Genomic DNA, 19,145 nt, shown 5'->3' with positions numbered 1-19,145 from the left:
AATACAGGCAACCGGAAGTGATGTCAAAATGGGCAAGACATGTTTCAGAGCATGCCCAGTCACTCCTTCAGACCAATCAAACCAATGGTTTGAATGGTTTGCCTGTATTCTATGCTGGAATTGACAGCACGGCTCTTCATCTTGGATCAGAGACACAGTGTTTCCCACCACTGGTCGGCTGGACCTTCCACATGCAGCTTTCTTTACTCCCAGGAGGCATCCCACTGGACATTATGAATTCATTGATATGCCTGTCTTTTATTTCCATCTTGTAAGTGTTTTAACCCTTCCTTGTCATTAACGTGTTTTATTAATGCACTTAAAAGCGCCTTCTGCTTTGTTTAAAATATAATCAAGTGGCCATATTTAGGCAACGATGTAACCCCCTCCCCATCCATTTTAAATGGGCCAGGAGACATCAGTGGTTGGTAAGGATGCAGTGGGTACAAGCAACTGCCATTTCCATTTTGTAACCAATGTGTCAGGGCACCATCCGCAACGGAGGTGCTCAAAGACCTGGCATCCCTGCCGTTACTTTACATGGCTGCAGGAACTCACACTGGCGCATAACAAATGTACAGATGCGCAGAAGAATGCACATTGGCACTCGCATGCGTGCATGCTACACCTTCAATGAAGTTTCGGCACCAAATGGCCTTCATAAGGAAGCATGGCAGTGGCTGCAGTTGCTGGTTGATCTTTGGCTCCTGCAGTGTGTTATTCCTGTGATTCCCCGTTACTAACTCGGCTTGTCCTGGACCTGTCTCCTGCCCACCTCCTGTGCTTGACCCCGGCAATCCACCTGACCACATCTGCCCAAAACCCGCCTGGCACATTACCTTGGCTTTCCATCGACTACTCTTCAGTCTCTGCATTACCAAAGACCTGCTATGTCTCGCAGGAGCCACCTGTCTGCTAACTCCTCTCCACCACATCAGCTGTACTCTGGACCTCCCTGCTAACAGTCCAGTAGGCGATCCCTGCAACTTTGGGCCTGACCTCTCCTGTTTCAACTTAGCCGCAAGGGAAGCCCTCTCTCCACTGGTCTCCAGCACCATGTATGTAATACAATAACAGCAAAAAGCTGTCCATGCCTAAACGTTAACTGTTCAGATGTTCACACTGAGCTCAACCCTACATAATAATTAATTTAAAACGGGTGGAAGGCAGAACACGATTAAATTAAACATAAGCTGTTTTAAACGTTGAGGGAATTTAGTAGAATAATGCTATGCAAAAAAAAAAAAAGAAATACAGATGTCAGCTAAACTAAAAGATGAAAACTAAGAGTACACTTCAACCTATGTGATAATTTAGTATGAAAATACATATAAGGGACACATCCTTCCTGTCTAGTGTGTTATTCCTCTTGCCAATGCTTGAGTACACCAATCTACTATGTTGTGCTGATGACAATCTTGTGTTTCAGCTCAGCTTTCTAAGCCAGGTCTTGTCAAGTCCTTCTTTCTAGGTCTCCATGCAGTTAAAATGTACACACCTTTGGTTCCTGCTAAATATACAACAATCAAGTTCTCTATTCTTAAAGCCTAAATCCAGCTTGGGCCAAATAAATAAATACATCGGACCGCAGAGTAATTTAACAAGGGAAGAAAAAAACAGCTACATTGCTCACCCTATCTTTGATTTTGTCGCTGGCTCACCAATTAAGTGTCACACCCCTTTTGGATCCTAAGCCCAGAGTCATGCTTTAAGTTTCTGCTTCACTGTTGAAGCTAAAAAAGTGTGCCTTTAAAAATACTTTTACTTCTATCAAATTCTTTAGTAAAGCGTTTGCTAATTCAAGACCTTTTTTCCCATTGTACTCTCTTCCTATTTATTTTGTGCTAATCCTCTCTAAATAAGGTTTTAAAATTACTTGTTAAAAAAATATTTTTAGATAAAACAGTTCACTACTACAGCATCTCAGACTTGTGAAGAATGTGATACTGGGATTAAAGGAGCAAGCTTTCATCAGATCAAGGAAGCAACACAAAATAGTTTGCAGTCTTCCCATTGTGAGGTATGTTTTTTTATTTTCTAGCAGATCATTGCATATATACAGTCATATTCAAAATATTTCTAATTTGTGTGCTAAAATGTATGTAAATGCAAAAACAGCAATAAATAACCTGATAAGTATTTTATTCCTTCCTTACTCTGTCCAAAGCTAGAAAGTTTTTAACAAAAAATGTGGATGATGCCTTCCTGGTATGAGAACATCCAGCATCATCTAGCTTTTCTCCCAGTTTTACTATACCTGGCCCACCCTTTAATTCTTTATATTTCAGATCTTTAAAGTGGTAGTAAACTCCCTTTGTTGTTTTGTACTTACAGGTAAGCCTATAATAAGGCTTACCTGTAGGTACAGTAAATATCTTCTAAACTTGCACGATTTAGGAGATACTTACATGTGTAGCACCCGGTGACATTACCGATACATGTGTACTGCACTCTCAAAAGACAGCATGCCTTATATTGAGAGAGCTGTGCCATGGCCGGGAGTCACGGCTGGGACGTCATCACAGCTTGGCCATTCAAACGGCTAAAGCCTGCCAACCTGGAAGGAAGACCAGGTGAAGATGGATTCCCTGTCAGCGGAGTGGTGTTTAGGTAAGTCCGTCATAATGCAGTGCATACTAGCACATTATGACGTGAGCTTGCTGGATGATTTGGGTTTTTTTTTATTTTTTTTAGCACGGTTTACTACTTCCTTAAGGCCTCATGCACACTGCAATTTTTTCTTACTCTAGATGCATTTTCTCCAGGAGAGAAAAAGCAGCATTAAAAATGCAATTTAGGTATGCTTCGGCATGTCAAGCATCTGGGCATTCATTCATTCCATTGGCCAGAGTAATCATTTTTATTCTGGTCACAGAAATGAATGCTCAAGCACTAAATGCATCTAGCCTCTAAAAGCTCCTGCCTCTTAAACACCTGTAAATGCCTATGTGTGCAAGGACATATGGGCTACCACAAAAGGGCGTTTAGAGGTAGACAAAAGTCAAAAGTCACAAAAAGTGGTATTTTTGATGCCAGTGTGCATGAGGCAAAAATCATAAGTTTAGCATCACATTATCACATTACCACATTATCTAGGACAACCTGCATGCAAATGCTGCCTGCCTATGAACACCCACTTCCTTAGAATGACATCCACCAATAAAGATATTTTTGATATGTGCATAATTTATCCTAATAGCCAGAACCCAACAAACATGCTACATGCAATGATGTATTGAACCAAGGTGCATCAATATGATATATATTGTAATACACTCACTATATACAGTATATACTCTATGTGTAGAGGGTATAGCAGAGGAAGCCCCTGAGGTAGTAGGGATCTTTGGAAAATGAGCATTTCATGAATTTTAAAGTGTTAATATCAAACGCACATGTCTTTTAATACGGAACGGTATAATAATAAAATGTTATGCTTTTTAGACATATGTTGTATAGTCATTGTTCCCCTTATTTAAAGTCCCATTAATAGATATTCTTTGTTTTCCCATATACCAGTGATGGCGAACCTTGGCACCCCAGATGTTTTGGAACTACATTTCCAATGATGCTCATGCACTCTGCACTGTAGTTGAGCATCTTGAAAAATGTAGTTCCAAAACATCTGGGGTGCCAAGGTTCGCCATCACTGCCATATACAGTATACAAGGGATTTGGTGTTGTCAATCAGGCTTGTAATATTTATTCATGTAAGATAAAAATTGTGTGAGTCAACCTGTTAAAACCAATCTCAATGGCATTTCAAATAAAGCAAGTTGATGAAACAGTTTTTCTTTTTCTGGACCCAGATCTTTGCATACATTGAACATTTAGTTAAACTGATGAGTGAACAACAAAAGCCACAACAGGACCAACAATGTCACATATTACAGCAGCTTTTGGACATGCAAAGAGAGTTCTATGTGCAACAGAATAACAAGAATGATCAACAACAGATCAATCAACAAGACCTACTGCTCCAACTCAAGATAAACCAGAACCATCAACTGCAGATGTTTGAAGGTTTGTTACAGCAAATGAAGAATTTGATACAGCAGCAAAACAACTTAATTTCTGGGCAACTCCAGCAACAACAGAAAGACTTCCAGGCTAAGCTTATGAAGGATTTAGCAAAACAAACAGAGGAGCAAGTCAAGGTGCTTTTGCAGACATCTAATAAATGTAAGTAAGTGGTGTGATTGAATGTTAAGAGAAAAAAGCATTAAAAAAAGGGAACCAATTTTAAAATGTAGGCTTTTGTGTATTACTACGGTATTGCTTAAACCGGTGGTGCTCAACATACACATGCTGTCATATGCTTGTTTATTCTCGTATGATCATAGTAAAAGAAAACAAAAATCATACCTCCTCAATCAAGCGTAGGGTGTATTACTTTACACTTGTCAGTATCACCAAATTAGGAATAAATGGCCTCTGTGAACAATATGTGTAAGGCTGGATTTCTTCACTGTCAACATAGGCCATTCCCTAGGGCAGAAGGACAACAAAAGGCAAGAAAGTTATCCAAACATTATAATGTCGATGGTCAGTAATACAATTTTGGGGAAAAAAAAAGGTTCCAGATGGCTTCCCTGCCTTCCAGTGCAGTCCTGAAAAATAGAAGAAAGGTGTCTGGTGCTGGATATTTTAAAGCCGTAAGTTTTCTCAGTCAGGTCTTAGCAGTGTAGAGGGAAAAAAATACCTTTAGGTAGCTCTCCAAGCAGTGATATCCTAAGGTTAGCTCTTTGCTCAAGCAGGGACTTTGTGTGCAAGGAGGAATGTGGCAAAAGTAGAACATAAAAAGCCTAGATTTAATTTTATTCCAATATTCTTACACTCCTATATCACAAAAGTCCAATGCATTTTAGGTGTTAAAAGCCCTACCCTCACTGGGGCTTAGTACTATCGAACAAAGCCTGTACTGGATTGATAAAATGGAAAGGATGTTGAAGGGTAATTGTGACAGAACTGTCCCACACTCCGCTTGAGTGCTTCCACCAGTATACCACTTCCTCCAGTCTGACCATCAATATCAGATATTATAGACGCCTATTACAACCAAGCACTAGGCAAGACTAGTTTAGTTTCAAAACTGGAACTCTTTATTTGAAAATTTACAGAGAATTTATACTACACCAAGTGAGGCTAATCACATTATCATATGCAAAGGCAACTATTTACAGAAATTTAATAACACTATAAAATTTAAGTTATTTAGCCACCTGGACAACCAGGGATCCCATCCCAGGTCAGACTTGCCAGGAATCGAGCTCACAAAGTACAATACACATTATTATAAATAAGTATACAGTATAAGTATATATATATATATATATATATATATATATATATATATATATATATATATATATATATATATATATAACGATATATAATATAATATGATAGTACATTATATAAGTATAAACACACCCCCCACAGTAGTTTTCTAGCAGACAATAGGTGTGTTCATTAGCACAATTAACAATGGGTGAAATACAGGTGGTGTGAGTTCATGAGATTACCATCTGCTATGAGTTTCCCAGTGTTAGGCATAAAACACATAACACATTCAGACAATAGCAGGAGATCCCAGTAGCAGACTGCCCAGCTCCTACCTACAATAGTCTATGAGTCAAAGCTCATACAATGTTCCATCATTCTGATACAGTGGCATTAATGTATCATAGATTTCTTGAGGGATATTGTTAATAAATATTACTGTCCCATTTGAAGTAATCCAAACAACATTCTCAGTGTCCATTAAGTATTTGTCCATCATTTTCTCGGTCGCCCTGTGTCCCTAATAGACACAGGTTGACTTATACATAAGAGGGACCTGGGGAGCTGAGACAATGGTTTCCCAACTTCTCTAGGGTAAGCTGGGTTCCACGGGCCCCCTGACCAAAGTGACTCCTGTCACAATTATTAATTAGTCTGATGATTGCTCCAGATGCCTGTTAAACCTTATATTTACAAAATAAAAGTCTGAATAAAATGAAACTAGACTTAATGTCCTGCTTTTGGCTCACTCTTCCTTGCACACGCAGTGCAGGGCAGTCTGGATTGGTCTTCATTGTTACACCTCACATTTTGGGCACTTTAGTTGATGGGCTAGTACACTGGGTGCTTAACCAATTCAGCTCTGGAAGATTTTACCCCCTTCATGACCAGGCCATTTTTTATTTAGCACTGCGATACTAGTAATTGTGCGGTCGTGCAATGCTGTACCCAAAAGGAAATTTATCTAATTTTTCACACAAATAGAGCTGTCTTTTGGTGGTATTTGATCACCACTGGGCTTTTTTAATATATAAATGAAAAAAGACTGAAAAGTTTTATTAAAATAAGTTTTTTACTTTCTGCTATAAAGCATATTAAAAAAAACATTTTAAAATCAAGTTTCTTCATAAATCTTGGCCAAAATGTATTCTGCTACATGTCTTTGGTAAAAGAAGTGTACTGTATATTGACCGGTTTGCATGAAAGTTATAGTGTCTACAAACTATGGTGTATATACAGTATATTGGATTTTTTTTATACTACTAATGATGGTGATCAGTGATTTATAATGGGAGTGTGATAGTGCGGAGGGAAATATGGAACTGACTGGGGGGGGGGGTTTAATTGGCTAACTGCCACTGACATCACCAGTGACACTAATACAGTGATCAGTGCTAATATTATACACTATCCTAGGGATACTGGCTGGTAAGGGGTTAATATCTAGGGGCAATCAAGGCATTAAAGTTGTGCCTAACAATGTGTAATGTGTGCTGCTTTTTACTAAAGATCTCTTTGTTTCTTAGCCCTGCAAAGGGGCTAAGAAACAGAGAGATTGTTCACTCTGTACAGAGCCCTGTGTCGTTTGTCACAGGGCTTTTGGTTGTGATTGAAAATCATTGGCCTGGACCTGCTGACAGACTCCTGCTGTATACAATCACAAATCCCAGAAGCTGGCAGCTACATAGGGGTACATCAATTTGCCTGCATGGGCCACCTAGCCACAGTACATGGCGGGCAGTCGACAAGTGGCTAAAGTTCATCTACCCTGGGGTAAACTGATGGCAGACAAGATTATTTGCCTACCTTTCAATGGAGAGATCTTACCAAAACCAAATTTGTTAATACTTTGATATTTTGATGAAATGTTGCCATTTTAAATGGGAAGTTGAATTTTAAGTGGCTTAAAGGGTAACTCCACTTTTGTGGGAAAACAATAGCAAATAAAGAAAAAATATAGCGTATAAAATAGCAACACAAGTCATATTGTAATTGAATGTTATTAAAAACGACAATTCCTTTACAATCTGCAGCTCTGTAATTTTCTGAAAATGCAATGCAATATGGCTACCTGGAGGTATTCTGTACACAGAATGTGTACTGACCACACCCCACAAACATCATTTCCTGCTTGTGTGATTGGCTCACCAAATTTCCCAGAAGTCTGCCTAAGATACAAGTCAGATTTTAGGCATCCCCTGCAACAAAAATATATTTTTTGGTGAGATACTCCCAATAGGAACAAATCTAAAGGGATACAGGCCAGCAGATTTCATCATTAGTGCTCTGCAGCTGCACAGCTGATTGATAATTATGAAAACACTCCCATTACACTCACTTAGCACAGAGGCACAGAGGAACAAACAATGATTTCTTCAGAATAACAAAACGTAGGAATCTGCAACAAAGGTTGTTATAATCCTTGCAATGTACAGAGATCACCCAGAGGGGAATGTTTTTTTCTCAACAAAAGTGGAGTTAGGCTTTAAGGTAATTCTTTTAAGCCTTAGTGGGCTTTAAATGGCTCCTGAGTTTTTTATTTCACTTCTTGGATGTATTTTATTGTTTATGCATTTTTACAATAAGAAAAAACATTTTGCACTACTTAAAATATACGTCAACAACTTTGCCATTACTTTTAAAGGAGAAGCATTGCCAAAACTTGTATTACACTGGGCATTGTTACTGAAGATGCAGTACTTCAAATGTTGCATCCATGTTCCGGGCGCCACCATTGATATCACCCGTACTAATGGGGATGAAGTCACAGTACTAATGGGGATGAATCCCCCAGTGCTTTAAGTGGCCCAAAAGAGGTGACGGTACTCTATTATAGCCTATAAATTATGTCGCCCCTCCACCCCACATCAGGGTCCCCACAGAGCACCCCCCTGGCCTGGGCTGGGACTCTGGAGCAGGGGGACACACTGGTGGTGACTGATCTGGCTCTGGAGTGGGAAATATTCTTGGGGGGGGCAATTGAGGGCGCAGATGTCCAAAATGAGCGTCCTGGTACGCTAAGGCGCACGGAGAGGTGGCGGTATGCTCAAGAGCCATATTTGGAAGTGGCGGTACTGACTACCAGTGCATACGGGCCCACTTAAAGCACTGGAATCCCCTAATGAAGTCATGTGATTGGATGGTGGAGCACATTGGGCAGAACCAGGAGAAGTTTTTTGCGAAATTGTAAGAACAGTGCTGATATTGTTGCTCAAAACCTTGATGCGACATTTGAAGTACTGTGCTGACCTTTTATGCTAATGGGAGTGCAAATATTTTAACAAATATTCATATATTGGAAGACTACTACACTACTATGGTGGTTTTTATATAATTTGAGCCCATTTATAGCTGCTTGGTGAAGGGACCAGCCTCTTAAAGGGAACATATGCTGAACTGGTGAATATTGTATTGTTGGGATTCTGAGTGACATCAGACTGACATGTTACCCCAGGATGGTTAGCCATATAACACCTGTGTTCTACTATAGGTTCATTGTTTAAGGTTAGGGCATTATCACAGAGGTGGATTTGGTTTGCTGCGCAGTACCGGAGTTTTGAGATCACCAACTTTGATAGAAGTTCCTGCTGTGCTGTGTAGCACTGCAGTGGTGGGATCACTGACCTTGATAAAAGTTTTTATTTATTTGTTTAGGGACCTAATAGACTTTAAACTCACAGATGTGCACTATTAAATAGACACCTTGCATCTGTATTTTTTTTTCCGCATACAGCACTGTTTTGTTGGTTAAAAGCAGCACGGCAATATACACATCCTTGATATTTATTTTGAATGTGGGAGCACATAAAAAGTTTCTTCAGCAGCTTGGTGTAATTATTTTAAAACATTTAGTTATTTCCATATTCTTGTATGGTGGCAATGCAGGAGTTTTATTTCCACTTAAATATTGTGTACTAATCATGATGACTTAGGAACAGGGATCAATGCATAATAATGTCTTCTGATTTTTTTTGTTTTAGGTGAAACACATCAAACCTCATATAATAAAGGACCTCCTTGTGGAAAGGTAAATCAGCAAACAGAACGAAGCTGGCTTTAAATGATGTCTCATCTGTGTAGGCTGGTTATACTCTTTTGTTCCAAGCCTGATTACCCCATGTTCTCTCTCCTCATGAATACAGCCATAGCCATTCTTGCTATCATGTAATCATATGTATCCAGTATTCTGTGTTCTCAGCATCGGTCCCAGCATGGAACTGGTGGTGCAGGACTCATGGGGGAAACCTGGGGCTGTATGTTGTTTGTGGAAGCAGAGAAGATGAGGGAAAAAAAGTTTCTGGAGAATTTGCAATGTTACAAGCAAGCAGCATGGTCTCCAAGTAGACTGACATATGCCCTACTTTGGCAAGCTTTGGAGCTACAGAAAAGATAAGGTCCTACAGTGCATGCTTCTGTGGCCATAAGGTGGAGAACTGGAGGTGTGCTCTCCTGAAGGGTGTACACAGCCCCTGTTGAGGGAACCTGCCAGGCACAGAAGAACTCCTTTTGTAGCTTTCTGTAAAGTTCTGCTACTGTATAGATGGCTTCAGTAGCAAATGTAGATGCTATATTGTTTTTCGTTTTACTTCCTATATTTTTTCCCACGAAAGTGGAGTTACCCTTTAGGGTGCTTTAGCATTCTCATTTATGTCTTTAGGAGGAAGTGTAATTTTAAGGTCTGACAGGCTATCATAATCCTAAAGCATTCCTCTTCAAAGAGTTTGTAAAATGTCACGCCAGTCACATGAATGGTAATCCTGTTAATTGAAGTATATGTAGCGCTACCCCCGCAGGAGCGGCTGTCTATATCGGGTCATTTGTTCTTACCTTGACAAAGACCTCAGTAGGGATGATCGAACGGTTCGGGTCGACCATCGGTTCGGCCCCAACATTGGGTGTTCGAGGTTCGGCCTAATTTAGAACTTTTTGCCCAAAAAGTTCGGAATTCGGCAACCAGAACCGACCAAAATGCAATGGGACAGGAAATGGGCTTTAAAAGCCCGTGATTGGACCAGAACCATTAGCAAAAGCCAATTGAGGGGGCAGGAGAATGCTAGGAATGTGATTGGAGTGACTAGGGGGTCCCTAGACCAATCATTAGTGAATACGCCCCCCAGTATATAAGATAGCCCCCGCCATATTCCTAGCATTGTTATACAGGACATGGAAGAGAATGGAAGCCGTTCTGTTAAATTTACTTTAAAAGTGTCATTTAGCATTTATTAGTGTGAGGAAAGGGATATCTAGTGTAGTTAGAGTGCTCCTTTACACTTTAGTTAGATGCAAAAATTCAGTTTCTGTAGGGAAAGTGTGAAGTGTCAGGGTGACCGTAATGTAGTGTAGGGTGAACTGACAGTAGCAGGGTGACCGCTATAGAGAAAAGCTAGTTTCTCTTGTGTCACCTTCGCTGCAGGGATATGGCTTCGCCGCCGCCAGCATTTTTGGCTGCAGGCGTTGCTAGTGCTTTTTTGAGCACATGTTTGGAGTCAGAAATGACATCTGAACATGTGTATAGGGGGTATATATACACACCAATGTCTGTATATATACACCTAGACATATATAGGTGTGAAAGGAGCAGAAAAAACTACTTGCGCTAATGAAATAATTAACACCAATATATTTCTGCTCATATCACACCTATATACTGTATGTCTAGGTGTGTATATACATATAACTATGTGTGTATATACACCACTATACACAAGTTCAGATGTTTTTCCTGCCTCAAAAGAACCCAAAAAATGCCCAAATAAACGCTTGCTACTAAACCGGCCATGTGTAACCGGGGCGAAGCCAACTACCTGTGTTCTAACTTCTAAGTGACAAAATACAAACAATCTTTTTTTTTTATGGTTCTGGACATGCTACAGAGCTGAAACTTCACAGGTACAAATCTCTTTTTTTTATTTTTTTTTTATTTTTTCAATAATTGGCTTTTTTTTCAAAAATTACAATTTTTAAGAACTTTTTTGTGTGATTAATAGTCCCTTGTGCATGACCCAGAACCCTAGGCACTTTTTAGGGGCATTTATTGGGTTTTATGGCTTTAAAATGGTGTTTTTTGATTATCGAAGTTCGGGTCCATTGATTTCAATGGGGTTCTGAAATCCGGGCTGAACTTTCGGGTAGTTCGGATGTTCTGGCCGAACCGAACTTTTCAAAAGTTCGATCATCCCTAGACCTCAGCACCACTAACACCTTGGTGTACACATCAATAGGTAGAGATTCATTTTTTTTTAATGCCTTGGGTTATGTTCACACAGCTTACAGAGGTTATGCTCTGTTGGCCGCATTTTGTGCAGGGAAAAGGTCCCTGCAGCATTTTAGAAATCACAACCAACAAGTGAGCCACAATGCAATGCGATTTATAGCGTGGGTGCGAATTCCAGTGTTAGCATTAACGGGACCTCACACCGCTCCTGCTTTTTTCTGTGTGGGTGGTTGCGGCTGTGGGAACAGGTGTGTTCATGCAGTGAAAATCGTTCACACAGATGTGAACCTAGCCTTAGGGTTACCCTGAAATGAGACTTGAGAATTTGTGGTAAAGTAACAAAATATATCGTCAAGTAATGTTTAGACAAGCTGAGTATAAATCTTTGCAACATACACTATTACAAGGCTTAATTTGCTACCTCAAATTCAAACTGAGCCAGCATTAACTATATCTTCTCTTACTAAATGAGCAGCATAGAGCAATTGCAGGTTGGTACCAATGCAGATCAGGGCTAAGTTGAGGTGGGGGTGCTAAGCCTAGGCCTGGCACGCTTGTTAGAGAGAGGGATATCCCTGCAAGAAATGAGACAGTCCTGGGTAACAATGAGCTTCTTGGAGCACTGAAATGGGAGGGGCCAGACACGTGTTAAGCCTCTGAGATTTGATAACAGGTGTATATACTCTGGCCAACATTACTAGCAGTGATCAGTAGTAAGTAAGTGGAAGATGTAAAAGGAGGAAAAGAACAGTAAGATTCTCAACTTAAATAAGCACAAAGTCAAATAATAGATCATTGATGGGTCTATGACCTGCTCACTGCTACCACTGTATTTTTAGAAGCAGGCTTCCTTTTCAAACAGGGGGTCCCCATTAAGATGATGTTGGTTCCAGGCAGCTTCCTGCAGCAATCAGCCTTTGCATTGCAGCAGGAGTTTCTGATTGGGCTCTGTTTGGCGGCAGCAGCAATAAACTATTCTGAAATCTGCACACCATGACAGCACAAGCGATAGACCCCAGTATGGAACTTGACACAGTAGAAGTAAGCACTCTGCCTTTATCCCAGTCCAATGGTATGCAACAGATCGCCACACTCTCCGGAGCTGACTGGCCCCACCAGCGATACAGCACCAAGTCTTTAACCGGAATCCTCAGCTCTCCTCTCTCCACAACAGACTCTTTCCTTCTTCACACACTTGCAGATATCTTCCAACTGCCTCTACCCTTTCCCGCGCTTTTGTATTTATCTGATTTATCTGGCACCTTCTGCCTCCAGGCACACTGGGTCCTATAGTTTATTTTATCTATATGGTATTGGCATCTCTCCTGGCACAAACTACATCTCCTAACATTCAGTGCTCCAGTGAATCTGAAGCTCTAAGTCCGAAGAAGCTACATCTGGGGCGAGAAAGGGGAACTGCATTCAGTGAATGTTAATTGTAACAATGCATTATAAGACCTGCACATTCCAGTAACAGTGACTCACGTTAAATATACATTAAATGTTATGAATTCATACTGATGTCTGGGTTTATTTTAATTAAAAATCAGGTGAGGAGGAAGGGCAATATAATTATCTAGTGATAACCCTTTTATATTCATGTAACATAGCAAGAGGTATACAGCCCTTATTACTAACAAACTGACTAATAAAGCACTATGGGTAGAGATGACATATAGCTATAATTTTGCAAAATAAATGTACAATTTTCATTATTATCAAAAGATTGTTAAACCTTGTGTTATTTTTAATTTTACAGTACTGGAGTTAGATGAAGCTGGCACTAATGTATATGTTTTTAATTTTCTTTCACATTTTAGAGCAGTTTTGCTTTTGCTACTGAACCTCCTAATGCCTTCAGTAGAGTTTCCATGTCTTCAGGCTACTCTCAGGATCAAGGATCATTTAGCCAGGAATTATTTAAAAATTTTAAGGTCAGTGTGACATCAATGTTATTTTTTGTACAATCTATTTTTTCACTGCTGCCCTAAGCTTATGGAGTAAATTTGGTCTGTAGTTGTGATGGGACCGTTCCACACTCCACTTGAGTGCTTCTATCAATATACCGCTTCCTTCAGTCTGAACATAGATATCAGATATTATAGCCGCATATTGCAACCCAGAACTATGCAGGACTAGTTTAGCTGCAAACCTGGAACTGTTTATTGAACAAGAATACAGGATTTTTATGCACTACACACTCAGATGAGGCTGATCACATTATCATTTACAAACGCAACTGTATACAGAAATATAATTAACGCTATAAAGATTAGGTTAATTAAACAACTGACCACCTGGACAATCAGGGATCTCATTCTAGGTCAGACTTGCTGGCATCAAGCTCACAAAGTACAATATACATTATTACAAGTGTAAACACATCCCCCAATAGGTTTGCTAGCAGACAACTGGTGTGTTAATTAGCACAATTAACAATGTGTGGAAGACAGGTGGTTGAGTTGATGATATTAACATCTGCTATGAGTCTGACTGTGTGGAGCAGTCCTCATAATAATGGGGCAGCTAGGCCATAAACAGGGACCCCAGGTCTAGAGTCCCAGAGTATGTGTGTCTTGAGGAGACATGGACTTGAATCTAATGTAACATTACTCCAAGGGACCCCCCCAGCCTACACTTCACAAATAGTATTGTTCCCTTAAAGGAGTTGTAAAGTCAGAGTTTTTTATCTTAATGCATTCTATGTAACAGCCTCCCCAGCACCCCATAATACTTATCTGAGCCCCATCTCTATTCTGCGATGTCCACGAGTCCCTTGGGCATCCGTGACTCTCCCTCCTGATTGGCGGAGACACATTCAGACAGCCACTTATATCTGTGCTCTAAACATGCACAGTGGTGCTTTCACTGCCCCTCCTAGGGGGGGGGGCACAACTTGGTTAGCTGAAACCTATTTCCGATGTTAGGTGGGCAGTTGTGCAGTGTTAACCTTCCTCTATTGTCCTGAGGAAACTATATTGTGAAATGCGTAGAGGAAAAGACTAGTCCTTAATTTCATCATATGATCGTGTAGCCAAGTGCTGGGCTACAGCAATATAGAGAAGAAGACATTCATTTTTGTTCTTTTCTCCCTCTACTGTGAAGTTGTGCTCCACCATTCTCCTCTGGTCAGCAGGGGGAGAGCTAGAGCCAAGTAAGGCCATAGACTTCTATGCAGAGTGCTGTGAATGCTATGAGTTGTGGTTTGAGACGGCAGCCATGTAACAAATAGACTCCTTACAATACAGATCCTAACAGGCACTTTGCATTGGGAGGAGTAGAAGAAGTTATTTTATTAAACTGCAAAGTAAAGTTCTTCCTCTTGGCCCAGACAGAAATGAGGAGAGCATCTCTGCTGCATGCTGACCACACTGCTGAGAAGCCAGATCAGCTGGGATTGAGTCTGAGATCTGTGAGTAGAGACCAGAGAATCATCTCACCCTCTGCTTCCCACAGCTGAATCTCCTGAGGCATTCTGTGGAGAGACTTAGGGGGGCCCCTTTCTACAGCCACACCACGGGGAGTGGTGAGAGAGCACTGGCCATTTTTCACACTACTAGCAGGAATTGAGTTACTGGAAGTAGGACACTGAATATACTGCACCTGTACCACACCTGCACATTGACTGCATTTTTACAGCACCTTCACTGCATTTTTATGGCAGATATACTACATGCAGGTTTACTAAACTGTTTCTAAGTGCAGCAACACTTCTTAAAAGGGCCCCAATGATAGCTGGCTTAAAAACAATATAAAGGACTGATTAAAGTGAAATGTAAGTGCAGCAACACTTCTTAAAAGGGCCCCAATGATAGCTGGCTTAAGAACAATATAAAGGACTGCACCTCCAGTAAGACCATCCTGCAAATTTCTATAAACAGCGCACACCCAGTTGCTCTAGGCCTAGCATATTGGGTGACAATATATTAAATGGATTATAAAGGCACAAGGTATTTTTTATATCCTAATGCATTCTATGCATTAAGATAAAAAAACCTTCTGTTTGCAGCAGCCTCCTATTACTTACCTGAGCTGTCTTTATCCAGCGATGTTGCAAGCGTGTCTAAACTGCCTGGGATTCTCCTCCTCATTGGCTGAGACAGCAGTGTGATGTGTTTGGCTCCCTCTGCTCTCAATCAAAATCACTCCGCCAATCAGGAGAGAGAGGTCACGGCTCCATGTCTGAATGGACACATAGAGCTGTGACTCTGCTTGGGTGCCCCCATAGCAAGCTGCTTGTTGTGGGGGCACTCAACATGATGGAGGGGCCAGGAGAGCCGAAGAGGGACCCGAGAAGAGGATCCAGGCTGCTCTGTGCAAAACCACTACACAGAGCAGGTAAGTGTAACATTGGTATTTTAAAAAAAAAATAGACTTTACAATCACTTTAAGCTTGCCTTTACTAACTGGTTCAGTGTATGTTTTCTTTGACATAGTACTAATACTGGTTTACTAGGTATTTTCTTGATATTGCATGCTTTGTACACTCAAGCTAGTGCATCAGAGGGGTTGAAGTTCTTAACCACTTAAGCCCCGGAAGATTTTACCCCCTTCCTGACCAGGGGGTATTTTGCAATTCGGCACTGCGTGATTTTAACAGACAATTGCGCGGTCGTGCGACGCTGTATCCAAACTAATTTGACGTCCTTTTTTTTTCCCACAAACAGAGCTTTCTTTTGGTGGTATTTGATCACCTGTGCAATTTTTTGATTATGCGCTATAAACAAAAAAAGAGCGACAATTTTGCAAAAATAACAATATTTTTCACATTTTTTATATGAAAATCCCCCCCAAAAAAATGTAAAAATCAAAATGTTTTTAATTTTTTGGCCAATTTGTTTTCTGCTACCTATGTTTGGTAAAAAAAAATCACAATAAGCATATTTTGATTGGTTTGCGCAAAAGTTATTGCGTTTACTAACTAAGGGAAAGATTTTTGTCCTTTTTGTTTTAAGGCGTAATGGCGGCGATCTGCGATTTTTTTTGCGGTACTGCGACATTGCGGCAGACAGATCGGACCCTTGACTGACATTTTTGACACTTTTGGGGGTACCAGTGATATTACTACAGTAATCAGTGCGATACATATGCACTGTTACTGTAAAAATGACACTGGGAGCGAAGGGGTTAACTTTATTGGAGAGGGAGGGGTTAAGTGTGTCCCTAGGGGCGTGTTTCTAACTGTCATTGGATGTGGCTAGTGGTGTAATAGCACAGATTAACGGTCCTACATAGCAGGACCGAGTGATCTGTGCTTTTACACAGGGGAGAGTGACAGGCAGCTTTGTTTACACTAGCTGCCTGCCTTTCTCCCTCTCTACCCGATGATCGCGAGTGACCGGCGGACATTGGGTCCGCCGGTCACACGCGCCGGCTTCGTCGGGTACGAGCGAGGGTGGGAGCACGCCTCCGGCGGCGCGCGCTCGCCCCTATTCGCTCCCAGGCTAGTGACGTACCGGTACGTCACTTTGCCTGGGAGGGCTGACCGCCGCCGTATATAGTCGGGCGGCAAGTGGTTAAGGAGGTTGAGGTAAAGAACAGAGGACCTATCTTAGGCAGTGGCTCCTATGAGGGTAGCGCTACAGTTGGGCAACTGGAATACTGGAAAGACAAATATTATGGCTAAAACTATGATATATAAAATATATGGTGGTTCAGTCATAAAGAGAAGGTTGTTATATTCAACATCCAAGATATTTATTGTTTATTGAAATAAGTATGTAGTTTCATATGTAATAAGGAATTTTAATTACAATTGTATCATTTTAAAAAAGTCAACTAATGGATAAAAATTATGTTATTCATTTTATCTTATGTCAGTGGTCTCCAAACTGCGGTCCCGGGGGCCAGATGCTGTCCTTTGCTTGCCTCTATCTGGCCCTTGGTATACTATTCCTTTCATTGATACAAGACACTATTCCTCACATTGACACCAATGATGGGGCACTTTCCCTCCCACTCACGTCAATGACGGGACACTATTCCTCTAACTGACAACAATGATGGGGCACTAGTCCTTGAACTGTCACCAATGATGGGTTACTATTCCTTTCACTGACACAAATGTTGAGGCACTATTCTTTCCACTGACACCAATGTTGGGGCACGATTCCTTTCACTGAAACAAATGATGGAGCAATATTCCTTCCCACTGACATCAATGATAGGGCACTATTCCTCCTACTGACACCAATGATGGGGTACCATTCCTTCCACTGACACAGATAATGGGGCACTCTTATTTGCACTGACACCAATGATGAGGTACTATTCCTTCCACTGACACCAATGATGGGTTACCATTCCTAACACTGACACCAATGATGGGTTACCATTCCTAACACTGACACCAATGATGGAGCACTGTTCCTACCCCTAATACCAACAATAAGGCACTATTCCTCCCACTAATGCCAATGCTCGGTCATTGTTTACTCCCATTGACACCAGGGTATTTTCTGGCCCCCTCAAAGTCCAAATGACAGCAAACTGGCCCTTTGTTTAGAAAGTTTGGAGACCCCGGTTTTAGATGTGTTGGTATTTAGTACCTCAAAGTCCCTAGGCATCTTGTAACATATATATATACTGTAAGTAACTCTAGAACTAAATAGGTCCATATACTAATGTAAAATTGGTATGTTCTAATTAATGGATACAGGCAAGGTTAAAACAAGATATCTTTAATGTTCTAATTCAATTAAAAATGTGCTTGCAGGTACAAAGCAGAGATATGGGAAGAAGTGAGGTATTTTCCTGTGAAACAGTAGGCCAAGTGTTCTGTAATGAATTCTATCCTCTCTGGAACTCACAGAATCCAGCATGTAGACAAAGTGAAAACATAACTTGGGGACCTCACCTTTTCTGGGAAAATGTCACAGCTGAGATGAAACATTTTAATAATGGGCAGCATGCTTTAGAACGCTATGAAGGTTCTGAATGTGTGAGTGATTTCCTGCTGAAACTTACAAGCCACGAGAGATTAGAATTTAGGCCAAGTATTGATCATGAACGGTTTAAATGTGTGAATTCTAAGCATGGACTGGTGGTGGTGGCTGTTACTGGAATCATTTTAAGCGAAGGAAGATCCTTTGGCATTTTTGAGCAGAGATTTGGACTAATACAGGTCCTGGAGACAAAAAAATTAAAGATTAAATTTACTAACCTTACGACTGAATACTTTAATTACATGGAAAAATCAATTACTGCTCCCACTCTAAATTATACCACAGAGCAGTTGGAAAATATGTAGAAAAACAATTAGCACAGACTTCTCTGGTGTGAACAGTCCTTATGCTGGCCATACACTAGCAGAAAAATTGGGCGTGCGCGATTTATAAAATGGAACGATTTATCGGAAGGGCAAAACATACTACCATCATGAAACAATCAAATTTCGAAAGATAAATGTTCCATGAACATAAATTAACCATTTTATCTTTAGATTTTGTGAAATTAGAAGGGAAATGATGACATAAAAGTGACCTCTAGACGTACATTCCGGGTTATTCTCGCTCGAATTTCCAGAACGTTCATTGTTTACATATGTATGTATGTATGCAGCACATGAACCACTGCTGCTCACGTGGACTGCCACATGACTAGTGGTTACTACCTCCACCAATATTATTTTTATTGCACTTGCCATATG

General features: G+C 40.6%; 1 protein-coding gene across 1 annotated transcript in view; it reads left to right on the top strand.

The window, feature by feature from the left end:
* Positions 1-18,797, top strand: part of LOC309547953 (uncharacterized protein) — a gene marked incomplete at its 5' end in the record, with an annotated part of 43,815 nt that extends 25,018 nt beyond the window's left edge. The window contains 4 exons of the mRNA XM_082247948.1: positions 3,810-4,182; positions 9,264-9,310; positions 13,318-13,431; positions 18,213-18,797. Coding sequence (XP_082104074.1) covers positions 3,810-4,182; positions 9,264-9,310; positions 13,318-13,431; positions 18,213-18,746 — 1,068 coding nt within the window. The 3' untranslated portion in view covers positions 18,747-18,797. The remainder of the gene's footprint in view (positions 1-3,809; positions 4,183-9,263; positions 9,311-13,317; positions 13,432-18,212) is intronic.
* Between the last annotated feature and the right edge of the window lie 348 nt (positions 18,798-19,145).

Source organism: Pelophylax lessonae, assembly GCF_965119305.1.
Source record: "Pelophylax lessonae genome assembly, chromosome: 2".
Lineage (NCBI taxonomy): Eukaryota > Metazoa > Chordata > Amphibia > Anura > Ranidae > Pelophylax > Pelophylax lessonae.
Note: the sequence above shows the minus strand (reverse complement) of the source record. Positions and strands in the feature narration are given on the sequence as shown.